Source organism: Alligator sinensis, unplaced genomic scaffold (genome assembly GCF_000455745.1).
Source record: "Alligator sinensis unplaced genomic scaffold, ASM45574v1 scaffold1267_1, whole genome shotgun sequence".
NCBI classification, from domain to species: domain Eukaryota; kingdom Metazoa; phylum Chordata; order Crocodylia; family Alligatoridae; genus Alligator; species Alligator sinensis.
The window spans coordinates 1,265,327-1,279,679 of NW_005842446.1; the positions used below are offsets into that span (position 1 = coordinate 1,265,327).

Consider the following 14,353-nt stretch of genomic DNA (forward strand, 5'->3'; position numbering starts at 1 on the left):
GCTGCAGGCACTGGGGCTTTCCCGCTGTGCGGGTGCCCGCCCGCTTCTCTGCGGGGCCGCCGGGACTCGGGCCTGGGTTGTGGGGAGGGAGGAGGGGAAAGCCCCCTCCCCGCCCGGCTCTGTGCTGCGGGTAGCTGGCGGTCGGACCGGGCCCCGCGTTGCCGGCGGAGGGAGGCGGTGCGGCCGGAGGCGCAGCCCAGACGTCTCCGACTTGGGAGTCCAGTTTTGAGGGGAAAGAATCCCTGAAGCGGGCCGGGCTTGCAGGAGTTAACCCCTCAAGGGTTTATTAAACCATTCAAAGCAGAGAGTGCAGGGGCCAGGGGCTTCACCTGTCCTCAGGCCCCTTCACCTGTCCTCAGCCTTTCTTTAGGGAAGAGGAAAACCTAAAAGAGGTGGTATGAGCAGTGCTGCCAGACCCACGCGCAGCTCCTCACAATACGCACAGAACAGGACTGGCAACCTCTGCTCCCTCTGAACTAGGGATGCAGTTGGGTCCCCTTTTAAGGTTTGCTCTGTGGAGATCGGAGCAGAGGCGTGGGATCCAAGAAGTTCCAGTTCCTAGGTCACTTGATCTCCTGGTACTTCAGTCAACCCTTGCAGAAAATTGTAGGGGAGGAACAGGACTTCACCAGCCGTAGGTGCTGTCTCAATGAAGCTTTTCCCAGCAAGAAATTTTAAAAGCATATTGAGACTTTCATGCTTTTCAAACCATCCTTCTGCTCAGGAAATGGATCTTAAGGAGGCTTCTAGTTGTTGGCACTCTAGTACCCTCCTCCAAAGCATTAGCAACCTACTACTGTCTGAAGCTGAAATACCATCCAAGGAAATCACATCTTTTAGAAATCGTAGAATGGATCATATTTGGTAAAATGAAAGGTTGCCTTTGCCAAATGGGCATGTTACCAGAATTAATTTTGCATGGATGTCACAAAACTGCAATTAGAAGAGCAGAAGAAAAATGGGTATAGATGAATATCAAAAGGGAACTATGAGGTCAAGACCTTTTTTTATCTGTATGACTGTACTATCATACATCCTGGGAAACAGGACCCCCGCTCAACCCTAGGCCCCAGGCCTGATAATCTGATATTAACATGTAAAATATGGAGTTCAGTTTAGTATACCCAGTATATTCTTTAGAGAATTGAAGATATTTATGGGGTGGGACTATACCTCTGTGCAGAAAATTATGAGTTTTTAGAACTCTTGATTTTGACCCACTTATGCCTATGCCATGATTGTGTAGTCTTTTTTTTTAATATGAAGGATAAGATCCTGTAAAGAGTAGTCCTGTTGATCTGTGTGCAACAGTTCCTGTCAGCAAAATTGCTCAGATACATGTAAATATTTGCAGGGCCTAAAGTTGAGAGTTCTGGCTCCAGGACATGGCAGTCTATATAGCATCATTTTGCAAGAGAGGCTGAAAGCACTCATATCCCATTGCAGAGAGTAAGAACAAGAACAGCTGAGAAACTTGTAAGTTCCTCTTTGATTGAGGGATAAAAAGGAAGAGAAATTGGACAGAAAGGAGGGGGAATAATAAAATAATGTGGAGAGAAAAAAAATCCCTAAGACACTGAAGAGTACATGATAAGGGTGGAGAGGAGCTAGAATGGTTGTATTATGTACAGTATTTTTTAATGTGTTGGCTATGCTTTAGAGGAAACCCTGTTTCAAATATGCTGTCAGTATTATTGACCCTCTTGACTGAGAATGGATCTTAGCACAGCAATATTTTTGTAGGGCACCAACATGCCTAAAGTAACTCTGCTGTTGATCACTTAACTGGCATCAACTGAAACAGATCTGCCAAGTATCTTATATCTTGCATGACACAACTTGTCACAGCTACCAGTGTTGGCAAAATGTCAAGAACTATTAAAGATACCTTCATTCTGACCTTTCCTAACTTTTAAGTACTTAACTTTGTGACCTTGACATTCTCTCAACATGGATTTGTTTGACTGGTTATGTAACATTACTGGGGAAAAGTGCCTTTGATAATGGCTAGTGAGCTACAAAGCCTTTCATTTGCAGCTTCCTAGTCTGAATGTAACTTGGCTTGGTAGGGACCAACAGCTGTTTCCATCTAATGGATATTTGGTGGGTCCCTGCATGAGGTGAGTTTAGAGGGTCTCCATTCCATGTCTAGCATCATAAACACACCATTACACTTTGCATGAAATTATCCCTCAGCAGAGGGGCCATGAGCTGCACTGGATATGGAAATTGATCTACATTTGTTACTTTTCACTGAAAACTTTCACTCCGGGAACCATACTCCTGAGAGCAAAGTAAAAGCAAGCATGACACATTGTGCTGCATCTAGCCACAAAGAGGCCTTTGGGGAAATAGCTGCTGGCTGTTGGTCTTTAGAACTTCTACAGTTCCTCCCCCCTCCCCGCCTACAACTATAAAACACTTTGACAAGAATCTTAAAAAATATATTTGCAATTGAGTGATTCTCTTGGACCCATGAAGAACCACTTCAAGAGTGATTACTGTGCCACTTGGACCATGAATGTGTTGTTTATTTTCTTTATAAAAATGCCAAAGGCCAAAAAGTCATGTTTCACTCTTTTGTAGTGAGTTTAATTAGAAGTGCCAGGCAGATCTCTAGAAAGCAAAATTCAGTTTAGTCACAAAGAAAATTAATCACAGGCAGCTGCAGTACTAGCTTCACTGCTTCACTCTGCCAGTGAATCAGAAATTGTAGTGTTCCACATAGCTGAAGAGTTTGAAGTACAATGGAAATTTTAATTCTATCTGACTAGAGCCAGAGAGCTTTATCTGTTGGCAAATTATTCAGTCTGAAGTGGGGGAAAAGAGTTCCTAGTAGCTATCTTTTTCCTAGTTTGTTCCTTCCTGAGTAAGAACTACAAGATTTGGACCACAACTGGATAGCATGCATGATACCATTTGTTCACTGATATGAAATGCAGTTTGCTTACTGTTGCATTGTTATCAAAGATAAAAAGCAATAAGCAATTCTTCAATAGAATTTTAAAATCTTAAACCTCTGATTTAGGAACGATAAATGTCCATGTAAACAAGTCTCATTTTTCATCCAAACATCTGTTTGAGTTTTGTGCAAAAGTTTGAAGGTATATAAGAATTAGATTTAAACCAAAATGCTCTTGCAGATCCACACTGTGAGTTACCTACAACTTCCCTCATTTACTGTTATCAGAAATGCTTGCATTAATTTATGATGTGTTTATGACATCAGGTTCATTTCCATAGCGAACAATTATAATATCTTAAAAACCAGATTGACTTCAGGGAGGAAGGACACAGCAGGAGCAAATGAACTGTTAGGGTCCTATCCAGTAGAAATTATCTACAGCATTCCATGCTCTAAAGAATAAGTAAGACCAGAGATGCTTGCTGTGCAGTAGATCAGCATATCCAGGTTGGTACATAACAGGTGATGAGCCTGTAAGTGGCATAGACCAACACAAATGCTAGTAGGGAATTGTCCTAGGCCAGGGAATTACAGCTTATAAACTGTGGCTGTATCCATAACTGAATTTAGGATCCAGCCAATAATATAGATGTGTAGCCTATGCAAATGGATCCTTTCTAAGAAACATGGCTAAAGTTATCTTCTATGTATGTTCAGAACCTGACCTTCAGACTCTTATTATTTAGTCTGGTCAAAACAGATTACCTCCAGAACATCATCACATACTGATTCCTGATGAAGGATATTTCCACATCACCGTGATTTTCAGTTTTCAACTCTCAGCCATTTTTTGGCTGGAAAAATTCTTCCAAATATATTTAATGTTTGCAAATGTCTGAGCAAACATTAAATAGAAATGTTAAATATAAATGTCAAAACTCTAGAATAAAAATTCACCTTAATGCCAAATTTGAGCCTTCAGTTTCAAAAGTGAAAGTTCAAGAAACTTATGAGCAATTACCTGGGGATGGTTAGAAGGGAATTTTTTTTTTAAATGCAGCTAATTTGAGAGCTACTATTATAATACTGTAGAAGTATTTTTAATATTAAACTTTCCAGGTGTAGGTATCATTGGATTCATTTTTTTACTTGCTTTTTGTTCATTTTTAAAAACATTGTGATTCTAAAAATAATATGTTACACTGGTAATCTACTTTTAAAAATTCAGGTGACAATTTTGAAAGCACTTCAGTATAGGGGTAAAACAGACCAGGGCTGAAGTCTATAGAAAAACACACTCAAAATTAGGTAGTTAAATGGGCTGAATGTGCCTTCTAAGATGTTTGGTTCTTTCAGCGTCAGGGTTTAACTCCTATGAGAAAGCAACCTGACCTGTCCTACCTTACCTTCTAACCTCTGATCTGTCTGATCCCTGGATATCCTCTCCTGGATTTACTGATAACTTGGAACTTATTGCATGGCTTTGATGTAATTTAAGGCTGTCATGCTTCTAAATAAAAATAACTTCATTAATGAGTGTTGATAATGAAACCAGTAGCTTGAGCTTCTTTCTTGTCTCATGTCTCTGTTAAAACATGCAAGTGTATTGTTAAAAATAACTTAACTCAAAGAGGAAATTAGTTGTACTTCAAACACATAGTTACATTGTAATATGAAACCAAGCTGCCACTTTTTGCTAAGAACTGCAGGAATACTTTCAAACATCATCTTCCTAGTGGCTGTGCCTAAGACATCGTGGGCACGTGTACACATTCATTAATGCGCTTTATGTAATGTGCATTCGATCTAAGTTCTAACGGTAGTGATGAGCAAGTGCAGGGACTGTTGTTGGGTTGGTTCCTCCCCTATACATTCATAACACTTGAAGATTATAATTACATGCAAAATAAAGTTTTATTTGAAAACATTTATTACCAATATAATTTTATTTTTCTGTGTAATTTAGACTTATTTCTTTCTACATCCTATTTTTGACTTTTTCAAGATGGGCATCTCATGAACTATGGATACAAAACTGCTACTGCTGCTGCTACTAGTACTTGTTTAGCATATTTTGCCTGAAGGATCTCAAGTTGGTTTACAAATGATGGATAACATTCTGGTCACCCTCCATACTGAGATGCCTATTTGACTGCACCACAGGTGGCAATAAGACTAGCTTCTGCTTCTTCCCCCTCAAGTAGCTTTTGTTCTTTCTTAAGATTGCTGCCATTTTTCTATCGTTCTGCGTCATAAGGTACGGACAAATGGGAATGGAATTGGGTGGGGCTAAACTGAAAGCAGATATTTCACCTGTTCCATTCAACACCTGCTTGCCTGGTGGCATTTTCTCTTTTTTCCCCTCTCTCTCTTACCTTGGCTGTTCCATCCTCCCTTAGTAAATCTTATTCCCTTTTCCTTTCTCTTAGGGGCTCATGGTTCAGATATTGGGCCAGATCATATGGTCCGAATGAGCTCTGCTCAGCTCAAGACTGGAAGAAGTAGAGTAGAAGTGACTCAAAATTATTATTTTATTCTTCTGATTCTGGGGAGAAGTGAATATTGGTCCAGATTCCTATGTAAATTACAGCAAGCAGGGGACTTCTCTAACATACTATTTCTCATGGTGCCAGAAGTCTGCATTAGAGGCCAAGGGTGGCATAGGCAGAGGCATTGTTGGACTGTTCTATGCCCTGGACAGCACCAGTGCATGGAGCAGCAGCCATAGCCAGGCTGTCAGTGCAGCAGTCAGCTGCTATTTGTTTTTTGCACCCTCCAAAAGTCTGTGCCTGGGGCTACTGTCCTAGTTACCCCCCATCCCCTTATTTACACTAATCAGCATAGGAGCAACTGCAGGGGAAATCCAGGAAGCTAGCTTTATGCTGCAGCAGCTGGGCAAAGAAGTCAGAGTAGACCTCAGTCTGGCCTATTGGCCACAATGGAATTATTCCTGTATGACATGGTTGCAAGACTAGAATCTGGCTCTAGTCCAGGACAGAATTAAAACTTCCATTGTATTTCAAACTCTTTAGCTATGTAAATCACCACCGTTTCTGAAGGTCTAACTACTGACTATAAAGACAATTAAAATATAGCTAATACCATTTCATAGAGGTCATTCCAATAAATAATGTATTGATTCTTCAGCCAATTATTTGCAACTTTCCCAAAAGAAGTCAGATCAGCCCCTGGTTACAGGGACACTTTTAAGTACTCAATTTTTTGCTAGTCCTTTGGGTTGCACTGAGGTCACTTTTCATTGTACTGATTCCTCTCCTCTGTTTGAATGGGAAAATTATCAGTAGTTTTATATATTTTCAGCAAAAAATTGTGAGTTATATGTTCCATCCAACACTGACTGCAGCTGGTTTTTTATGGTAACATTTTACAAATTCCTCACCAGTGAGCTCATTAGTATAAATGATGGAGCCTCACCTCAGATTTCAAGTCAGCAATTTTCCTCTGATACCGAGCAGGCTGTTTTTCTTCATAATACATTGATGGAGGAATTTAATCCACAGAGTTGGCAAAATATAACCTTCTGCTCTTACAAGCAAAGATGAGCAGAGGGCAGCAGATCTATGTCTGGAAAGAAGTAGTTCTTATTATATTATACTTCTCTTGTCTGTTAACATTGTAGCTATCTATGTCTTCTGAGAATCAGAACCTGGGCAGGAAGTACATGTGACGGGTGAGAGAGACAGCCTCTCTAATGGGCATTTATAACTTATCTGAGCAGTTGTCATGGGGGAAAAAGCTAGTGCTAAATAAAAGGATGGGCAGCTGCCAAAAAAAGCCATGGCATGGTACATTATTTATGATACACAATAAAAGCATGTATATTAAATTGCTACAAATAAGACATTAGCATTTTTCAGTAAAGCATCGCACTAGAACTGGACCCATAAATTATAGAGTTACTCTAGGATCTCCAGTGCTGGCTTTGGGAAATGTCTCCCTACCATAACTTCCAAAAGGCAGCAGAAACATTAAAGGCCTGATTGTGTTTCCACTAAAGATGGTGGCAAAAGCCCTGCTGATCTGGATGTAGAGGAACAGGACTTTGGCTAGAAGGGACTTAGAGTACCAGCCGTAAGAGTCTGACTGGATAATGCTGGTTGGGAACCAATTATCTAAGGATAGAAAAAGTCATTGCCTTTGTGCCACCATATAAAAACAAAATTATAGTGGCACAAAGGCCAAGCAAACAAATGTCCCATTCCCCTTTTCATACCACAAATACCCAAAATATGTGGCTGTGACAAAGGTGGTAATAGTTTCTTCTGCTTTATTGCAGCATACAGTTGTTTAGTTTAAAGTTCAACAGTGTAGGCAGTCCAGAGATGCCTGTGCTTTCCAGTTGCCTTGGGTAGGTGCTCTTGGGACTTGAGGCTGATCCTGTATGCCCTGTGAATTCCTGAGCAGAATCGGGCCCGTTAGCCCCTGGAAACCTGCCCAGCTTTCCCCTCTGAAAGAGATACATCCCAGATAATCTCTGGGACATCTCTCTATGAGAGAGGAAAGCTGAGGTTTCCCATCTGTAGAGATGTATCCCTGGCAATCCCACAACAGCTGATCCATTTCATTGGTGACATCTGTTTACACCCTAAGTTCTTATGTCTGTAAAGCAACTTGAACTTAGGCCATGTACAGATATTCCATTTTTCTGAGAGAGTTGTTGCTTTCCTAAGAAAAACCACGAGTGTGTAGATGTTCATGACTTTTCTCCCACAGCAAAAATGGCCACACCTAGAGAAAAATAACCTGGGAACAACTAGGGTTAAATCACTCCCAGGAGAGTTTCCCCTGAGACAGCAAATGTCTTTACCCTACCAAGAGAATCCATGGCACAGCACAGCTCTCTAGTATCCCAGAATGCTTTGTTCTCTCCTCAACCCTGTCACCCCTGGGAGGCAGTGTGTCATTTGGGATGGATTCTACTACTTCATCCAAGCAGGAATCAGAACATGGCCCCTTCACAATTTCACATTGTGCTTCATGGAGACACAGGCTGACTCTGAGCAGTCTCAGTCAACCAACCAGGGGCTGCCCTATGCCCCATTGCCATCTGTGACAAGGCAGACTGAGGGAGTCTGCAGAGCATGCTGAGATGTATGCACAGTGGCCTCCTGGCTGTGCAGCATCAGCACTCCAAGCTCTCTGCTCTTTGGGGGCTTAGCATTCAAATGTCTGTTCAGGTGTCTCTGAATAAATTTTTCTACCAAGAGAACAAATGCAGGAGAAGTCTCCCAAGTCATTTGAATATGTGTATGCAATATACTAGGGCTGTGCGAAATTTCGCCAGCTGTTTTGTTTCAACACTGTTTCAACTCATTTTGAGCTCAAAACAGTGAAATTGAAATGAAATAAAGGGCTTTAAAACAGGCTTGAAACAAAATGAGGCTAGTTGAAACATTTCAAAATTTTGAAATGTTTTGAGTTTTGAAGAAGCCAGCAGCCAGGTGGTGGGAGACAGGGGAGAACCAGGGCTGCGCTCCCAGCAGCTCCGCAGCCCCGTGTCGCTCAGACAGGCAGGTAGTGAAGCCCTGGCTCTCCCTGCCTCCCGTGGCTGAGCTACGGGAAACCGATTGCAGCACAGGGGAAGGGAACTGAGCCCGGGCTCAGTTCCCCTCCCCAGCACTATGATCAGAAAGGGAAAGGGAACTAAGCCCCATCACTCAGTTCCCCTCCCCAGCCCTATGATCAGGCTGGGGAAGGCAATTCAGCCCAGCTGAGCTGAGTTCCCCTCACCAGTGATACAATGAGGCTGGGGAGGGGAACTGAGTGATTAGGCTCAATTCCCTTTCCCAGCTCCCCAGTCCCAGGCGGCAACACCCAGCTTCCCTCCTTCATCTGGCAGGCAGATTGGGGGCCTGCAACCCCGGGAGGACACAGCCCCCGCAGCCCTCCCAAGGTTGGGCCCCAATCTACCTGCCAGATGAGGAAGGCTGTTTCAAGCTTCCCCATTATAGTTTATGGGCAAAACATTGAAACAGCATCCAACGAAATGGAACGGTGGTTTTGAATCGAAACAAAATTTTAAACAAAATGTTGTTCCATTGAAACCTCGAAATACAAGTCAAAATGGAACGGTGCTGTTTAGCACAGACCTACAGTATACGTCATAGACTCCACTCTATTTTTTTGTGCTACTTTCTTACTAACGTGATATATTTCTCTTGTTATAGTACATTCAAATGAACAAGACAAACACCTGAGGCTCCTATACACATGCAAGGAGCCTACTCTGATGCACTGGAAATACAATGCATCAGAGCTGATGGCTAGAAAAATGCTATTTACAGGTTTGCTTTTGGGAACTGGCTTGTAGGTAAAGTAGGTATGTATTAGAACAATGGTCCAGGGCAACAGCAAGAGCTAACTGATTTCTGAAAACCTATTTGTGTTTTCAAGACCCACTGTCTGACACAGGCAAGCAGGAAGCTAACACGCAGGCTGGGAAACTGAAGACGTACCATATTCCTGGGAAATTGAAGACATGTTCCATAACATGAGATAAGGTGACACCAGGTCACAGTGCCCTTGGGATTTCCAGTTTTGGGGAACAGACCAAATTTGGAGAAACTGAAAAAACACAAATTAGGATGTGTGCATGTGACGGGTTTCTGAAACAAAGGAATATGTTGACAGGACAGAACGTAGACAATATGACAACCACAGGGAAACCAATCAGTGATGTCCAGAGATGAAGAGACATCAGGAGAGGGAAAGAATATAAAAAGAGGGATTGCAGAGCAGCAAAGTGTCCTCAAGAAGAGAACCCGACAGCACCATGGTCAGAGGGCATATAAGCAGCCTTGGGCCTTTGCCTCCAACCTCCAAGCTGTTGACATCTGGCATTCAAGAGAGAACCTCAGAGTAAAGCTCACATACTGGCCAGATGTACCTTGACTCTGTGAACCCTGGGACTGGTAGATATAGAATTGTTTGCATTATTCCTATCTGCATTCACTGTATAGCAATAAAATTTGTATATTTACGAATTGAGAGGTCATAGTTGGCCTGACGGTTTGGGTCTGCCCAGGACAAAGTATCTGGGTCATAAATTGAGTGCTAACAGGAACAGACTCAATTAATCAGTCTACTGGAGCACAGAAATTAATACACTCCAGCAGACTCAAGCCTCACATGTATCATCCCCATGCTGAAAAATGGCAGCGGGGCACTAAATGAGCTGCCAAAAGTTCAAAGTGCCCCACCACCACTTTTTCAACATGGGGATGCTGATACACAGGACAATTGGGTGCTTTTAATTAGTGAGACACACTAATTAAAGCGCTCCCCACGCACATATAAAAATGCCCCATCTGTGTAGATACCAACTTGTTCATACTTCACCTTGTGCTTAGGTTTAAAAGCACCATGATAGCCATTAAGAATGTGATATAATTCTGATTTTTTTTCTTTTAATGTCATAATACGCAGTATTTATCCAACTCCAAAACAAAGGCACTTGCCAAGGAAATTGTATTTGATTTATTATGTTCCAGATTCTAAAGTATAAGCACATCTAGTATTTTACAATATTGTCTTCAGCCCAAAAATAGGGGCTGACTCCTTCAGTCCTTAATCATGAAAAATATTCCCTGATTTTAATGACAGAAGGGATCACTCTCATCCTTGCTCCCACACGCTTCCTGAAAGTAGCATCCAAAGTACATTGTACACAATGCTTCTGAGTGACTGCACTCCCCCATGGGCCCTCAGGCAAGCAGTGGCTTAAACCTGCACAATGTAGTGACACTGTAAGAGAAAATACTCTTGCTACAACCTAGAGAGACTGGAGTTCTATTAATATGCAATTTTATAGTAAACTACTAAGAAAATATGAACACTTACTTTCTACATTTGAGCAAAAAAACCCAATTAAAATAAATGCCTAAATATTTAGTCTACATTTTTTCAAAACTGGCTGCATTCAGTCTTTAAGAGGTGGCACAAGTGGCACTTAATGTATATTCTTACTACTCTTTAGGACTCTTTTTGCTTACGTGAAGGCTCTTCCACAGTTACGTGATAAGGGTTTGTACAATGGGTGTGAATTACACCAAATCAAATTAGTGTGGAGATGTCTTTATGTACACAGGAATCAGGCCCTGTACATGGGACTTGTACCTATATTGATACAAATTCTGTGTTCTGAAAAAAACAGTTTCAGGCTAGGGCACTCACAAAAATAAAACATGTTTAATGTTCCTATAAATATACCCATAATGTTTACCTAAAGTCTTTGTTACTTTGGCAACACAACCTGATGATCTTGAAGCTAAAAAGATGATAATTGTCGTTTTGATTTTACTGCAGGGGGCAAAGACTGAGTTACAGAGGAGTTCAGTGATTTGCCCAGTAATCAGCTATAGAACTGGATCCCCCAACCTGTGGTCTTCACTCTGTTAATTCATTTTCTCTCACCCCGGAATCTACAAACCTGGAAAAAAAGGAATCAGAGGTACTTGCGGTTCCTGCTTCAATGAGATTGAGAAAGGTCTTATTTAGTATTAGAGATCTATTCAATTTGCAACTTTGTGATTTTTGCAGAAACTGCAAAAAAAATGGCAGCTTCTGTGATCATTGAAAAAACTGGAGTTCCCTGCAATTATGCATGGGGGCGGGACTTAAAGTAAAATGCTAGGTCTGCAGTAGGGCCCAACAGTTGCTGCAGCATGGCCTTGCAGCCCGCAGGAGGGGCAGGGAAGGGAAGTTGCCAGTACAAAGGGGAGCAGCCAAAATGGCAACTGCCTCCTCCTTCTTTCACTGATTTGTCAAGAGGGCTGCCTTTCATGTGGCCCCACATTTCTCCACCAATCAGCAGCAAGGGGTGGGGCTGCATGAAGGGCCACCCTCTTGGCCAATCAGCAGCAAGGGGCAGGACCACCAGGTCCGTATGTCCAATCAGTGGCAGGGGGAGCAGTGGGGAGGGCTCACTGTGAAAAGACTGTGAAAATGGCACCTGTCAGCATGAACAGCCTGTAGTTTTTCCTTTCCCTCTGCATGCTTTAAGTAGATCCCTACTTATTATCAGGGTTTTCACAGATTCACAGGAGCTTAGGGCTGGAAGGGACCTTGTGAGATCATTGAGTCCAGCCCCCTGCTCTGGTCAGAAAAGACTGCTGGTGTCAAATAACCAGTGTATCCAGTCTCCTTTTGGAGATCTCCAGGGTAGGTGCTGGAGATCTTCAATAATAATATATAGATGTATATAGTGGTGTTCATTTTAATCACAAAAAATGTGGATTTGGGGTTACTTTTTTTAAACCAAAAATTGGGGATCCCTGCTTATTATATTTAGGGAAGTTCTTCATAAATGCCCTTCATACATGTTACGAGCTTATTTTAAAACTAAGATACACATCACTTTGAGGTGGACTTGGGTATTTATGACAGGGATCATTTGAAGGTCAGAAGCAGGCTGAGAGGGGAAATATTGCCCTTTTTGTGAGTCATTCTTCAGTCACACGTCTATGTTTAGAATGACCCACACTTTGTCAGCAGCATTCAGCATGTTTTAGGACATAGAAACATTTATTACATTTCATAGTTTTAAACAAAAAGTTTTTATTTTTGCTCTTGCATTTGAATGAGTGACTGCATTCTCAAGCTTTTCAAGTGAGCAGGGATTTCTTTGTTGCTTGGATTGTATAAAATGTTAGGCAAGGGAGAATTGTAACTTTGTTTCATGACTATAGAATCATGCTTACCTTCCCATTATACTGTATTCTTTCTTGGAACTGTATGGCCATCATAAATAAGGAATGCTAGACATGAAAACTATTGTTACACTACGTTCATATAGGCCCATTTCTTTACCCATGGAAATCTACATCTCTTGCCTAAATCCCATCTGCATTACAGCATATATCACACTTGCATACCAGCTTTTATTTGCAAAGTGGGAGCAAAGTGCTACAATCTTTTTGTTGCAAAATGTACATTCTTTAAAGACCTGAATCCCAAGGTACAATCCAGTTGGCTGCTTTGCATACTGCATATGTTTGCCATCTGTTCAAGATATCATGTATACAAAATACTTTGACTGTACTGATTCTTTAGAGTAGATGTTACAGTTAAAACTCAAAACCTGAAAAGAAAATTAGGGTACAAATCTGAACATAAAATAGCTAAGAGACACCATTAAATCTATAGCTAGTTCAGTGATTCAGACTACTAATTTTCAGAACTGTGGCTGCACATTAAGTCCCTGGGTTAAGCTTAGAGGGGAGTGCAACAAGGGTGATGTTGTCATGGGTGTCTGCTATAGACCAGCAGACCAGGAGGAAGTGGTGGATGAGACTTTCTTCAAACAGCTAGCAGAAGCTTCCCAATCACAAGCCCTGGTTCTCATGGGGGACTTCAATCACCCTGACATTTGCTGGGAGGGCAATACAGCAGTGCACAAGCAACCCAGGAAGTTTTTGGAGAGTGTTGGGGACAACTTCCTGGTGCAAATGCTGGAGCAGTCAACTAGGGGGCATGCTCTTTTTGACCTGCTGCTTACAAACAGGGGTGAGTTGGTGGGGAATGTAGTAGTGGTTGGCAACTTGGGCAGCAGTGACCATGAGAAGATTGACTTTAGGATCCTGAGGAAAGGAAGGATGGAGAGCAGCAGAGTAAGGACCCTAAACTTAAGAAAAGCAGACTTTGACTCCCTCGGGGAACTCAAGGGTAGGATCCCCTGGAAGGTCATGTTTGAGGGAGAGAGGAATCCAGGAGAGCTGGCTGTACTTTAAAGAAGCTTACTGAGAGTGCAGGAACAAGCCATCCCGATGTGCAGGAAGACTAGCAAGTATGGCAGAAGACCAGCTTGGCTTAGCATGAAACTCTTAGGTAAACTAAACTACAAAACTACAAAAAAGAAGCTTATGAGAATTGGAAACTTGGACAAACAATTGGGGAGGAGTATAAAAGTAGTACTCAGGCATTCAGGGATGAAGACAGGAAGGCCAAAGCATAACTGTAGTTGCAGCTAGCAAGGTATGTGAAGGAGAACAAGAAGAGTTTTTAGAAGCATGTCAGCAACAAGAAGAAGATCAGAGAAAGTGTGGGTCCCTTACTAATTGGGAAAGGCAACCTAGTGATAGAGGATGCAAAAAAGGCTGAAGTGCTGAATGCCTTTTTCACCTCAGTCTTCACAGGCAACAGGTCAGCTCCTAGACTACTATACCTGGCAGCACAGTGTGGGGAAGACATGAGCAGCCAACAGTGGTAAAAGAACAGGTTAGGGACTATTTAAAAAAGCTGGACATGTACAAGTCATGGGACCAGACGGGATGCACCCAAGTGCTGAGGGAGTTGTTGATGTGATTGCAGAGCTGCTGGCCATCATCTTTGAAAATTCATGACAGTCAGCAGAGGTCCCAGATGTTTGGAAAAGGGCAACCATAGTGCCCATTTTTAAGAAAGGGAAAAAGGAAGATCCAGGGAACTACA

The 14,353-nt window shown here is 42.1% G+C and overlaps 1 protein-coding gene across 1 annotated transcript in view; it reads right to left on the bottom strand.

The window, feature by feature from the left end:
• Positions 1-6,403, bottom strand: part of LOC102381491 (cerebellin-1-like) — a 10,689-nt gene extending 4,286 nt beyond the window's left edge. Inside the window, exon 1 of the mRNA XM_006030458.3 lies at positions 6,341-6,403. Coding sequence (XP_006030520.1) covers positions 6,341-6,403 — 63 coding nt within the window. The remainder of the gene's footprint in view (positions 1-6,340) is intronic.
• Positions 6,404-14,353: the final 7,950 nt, after the last annotated feature.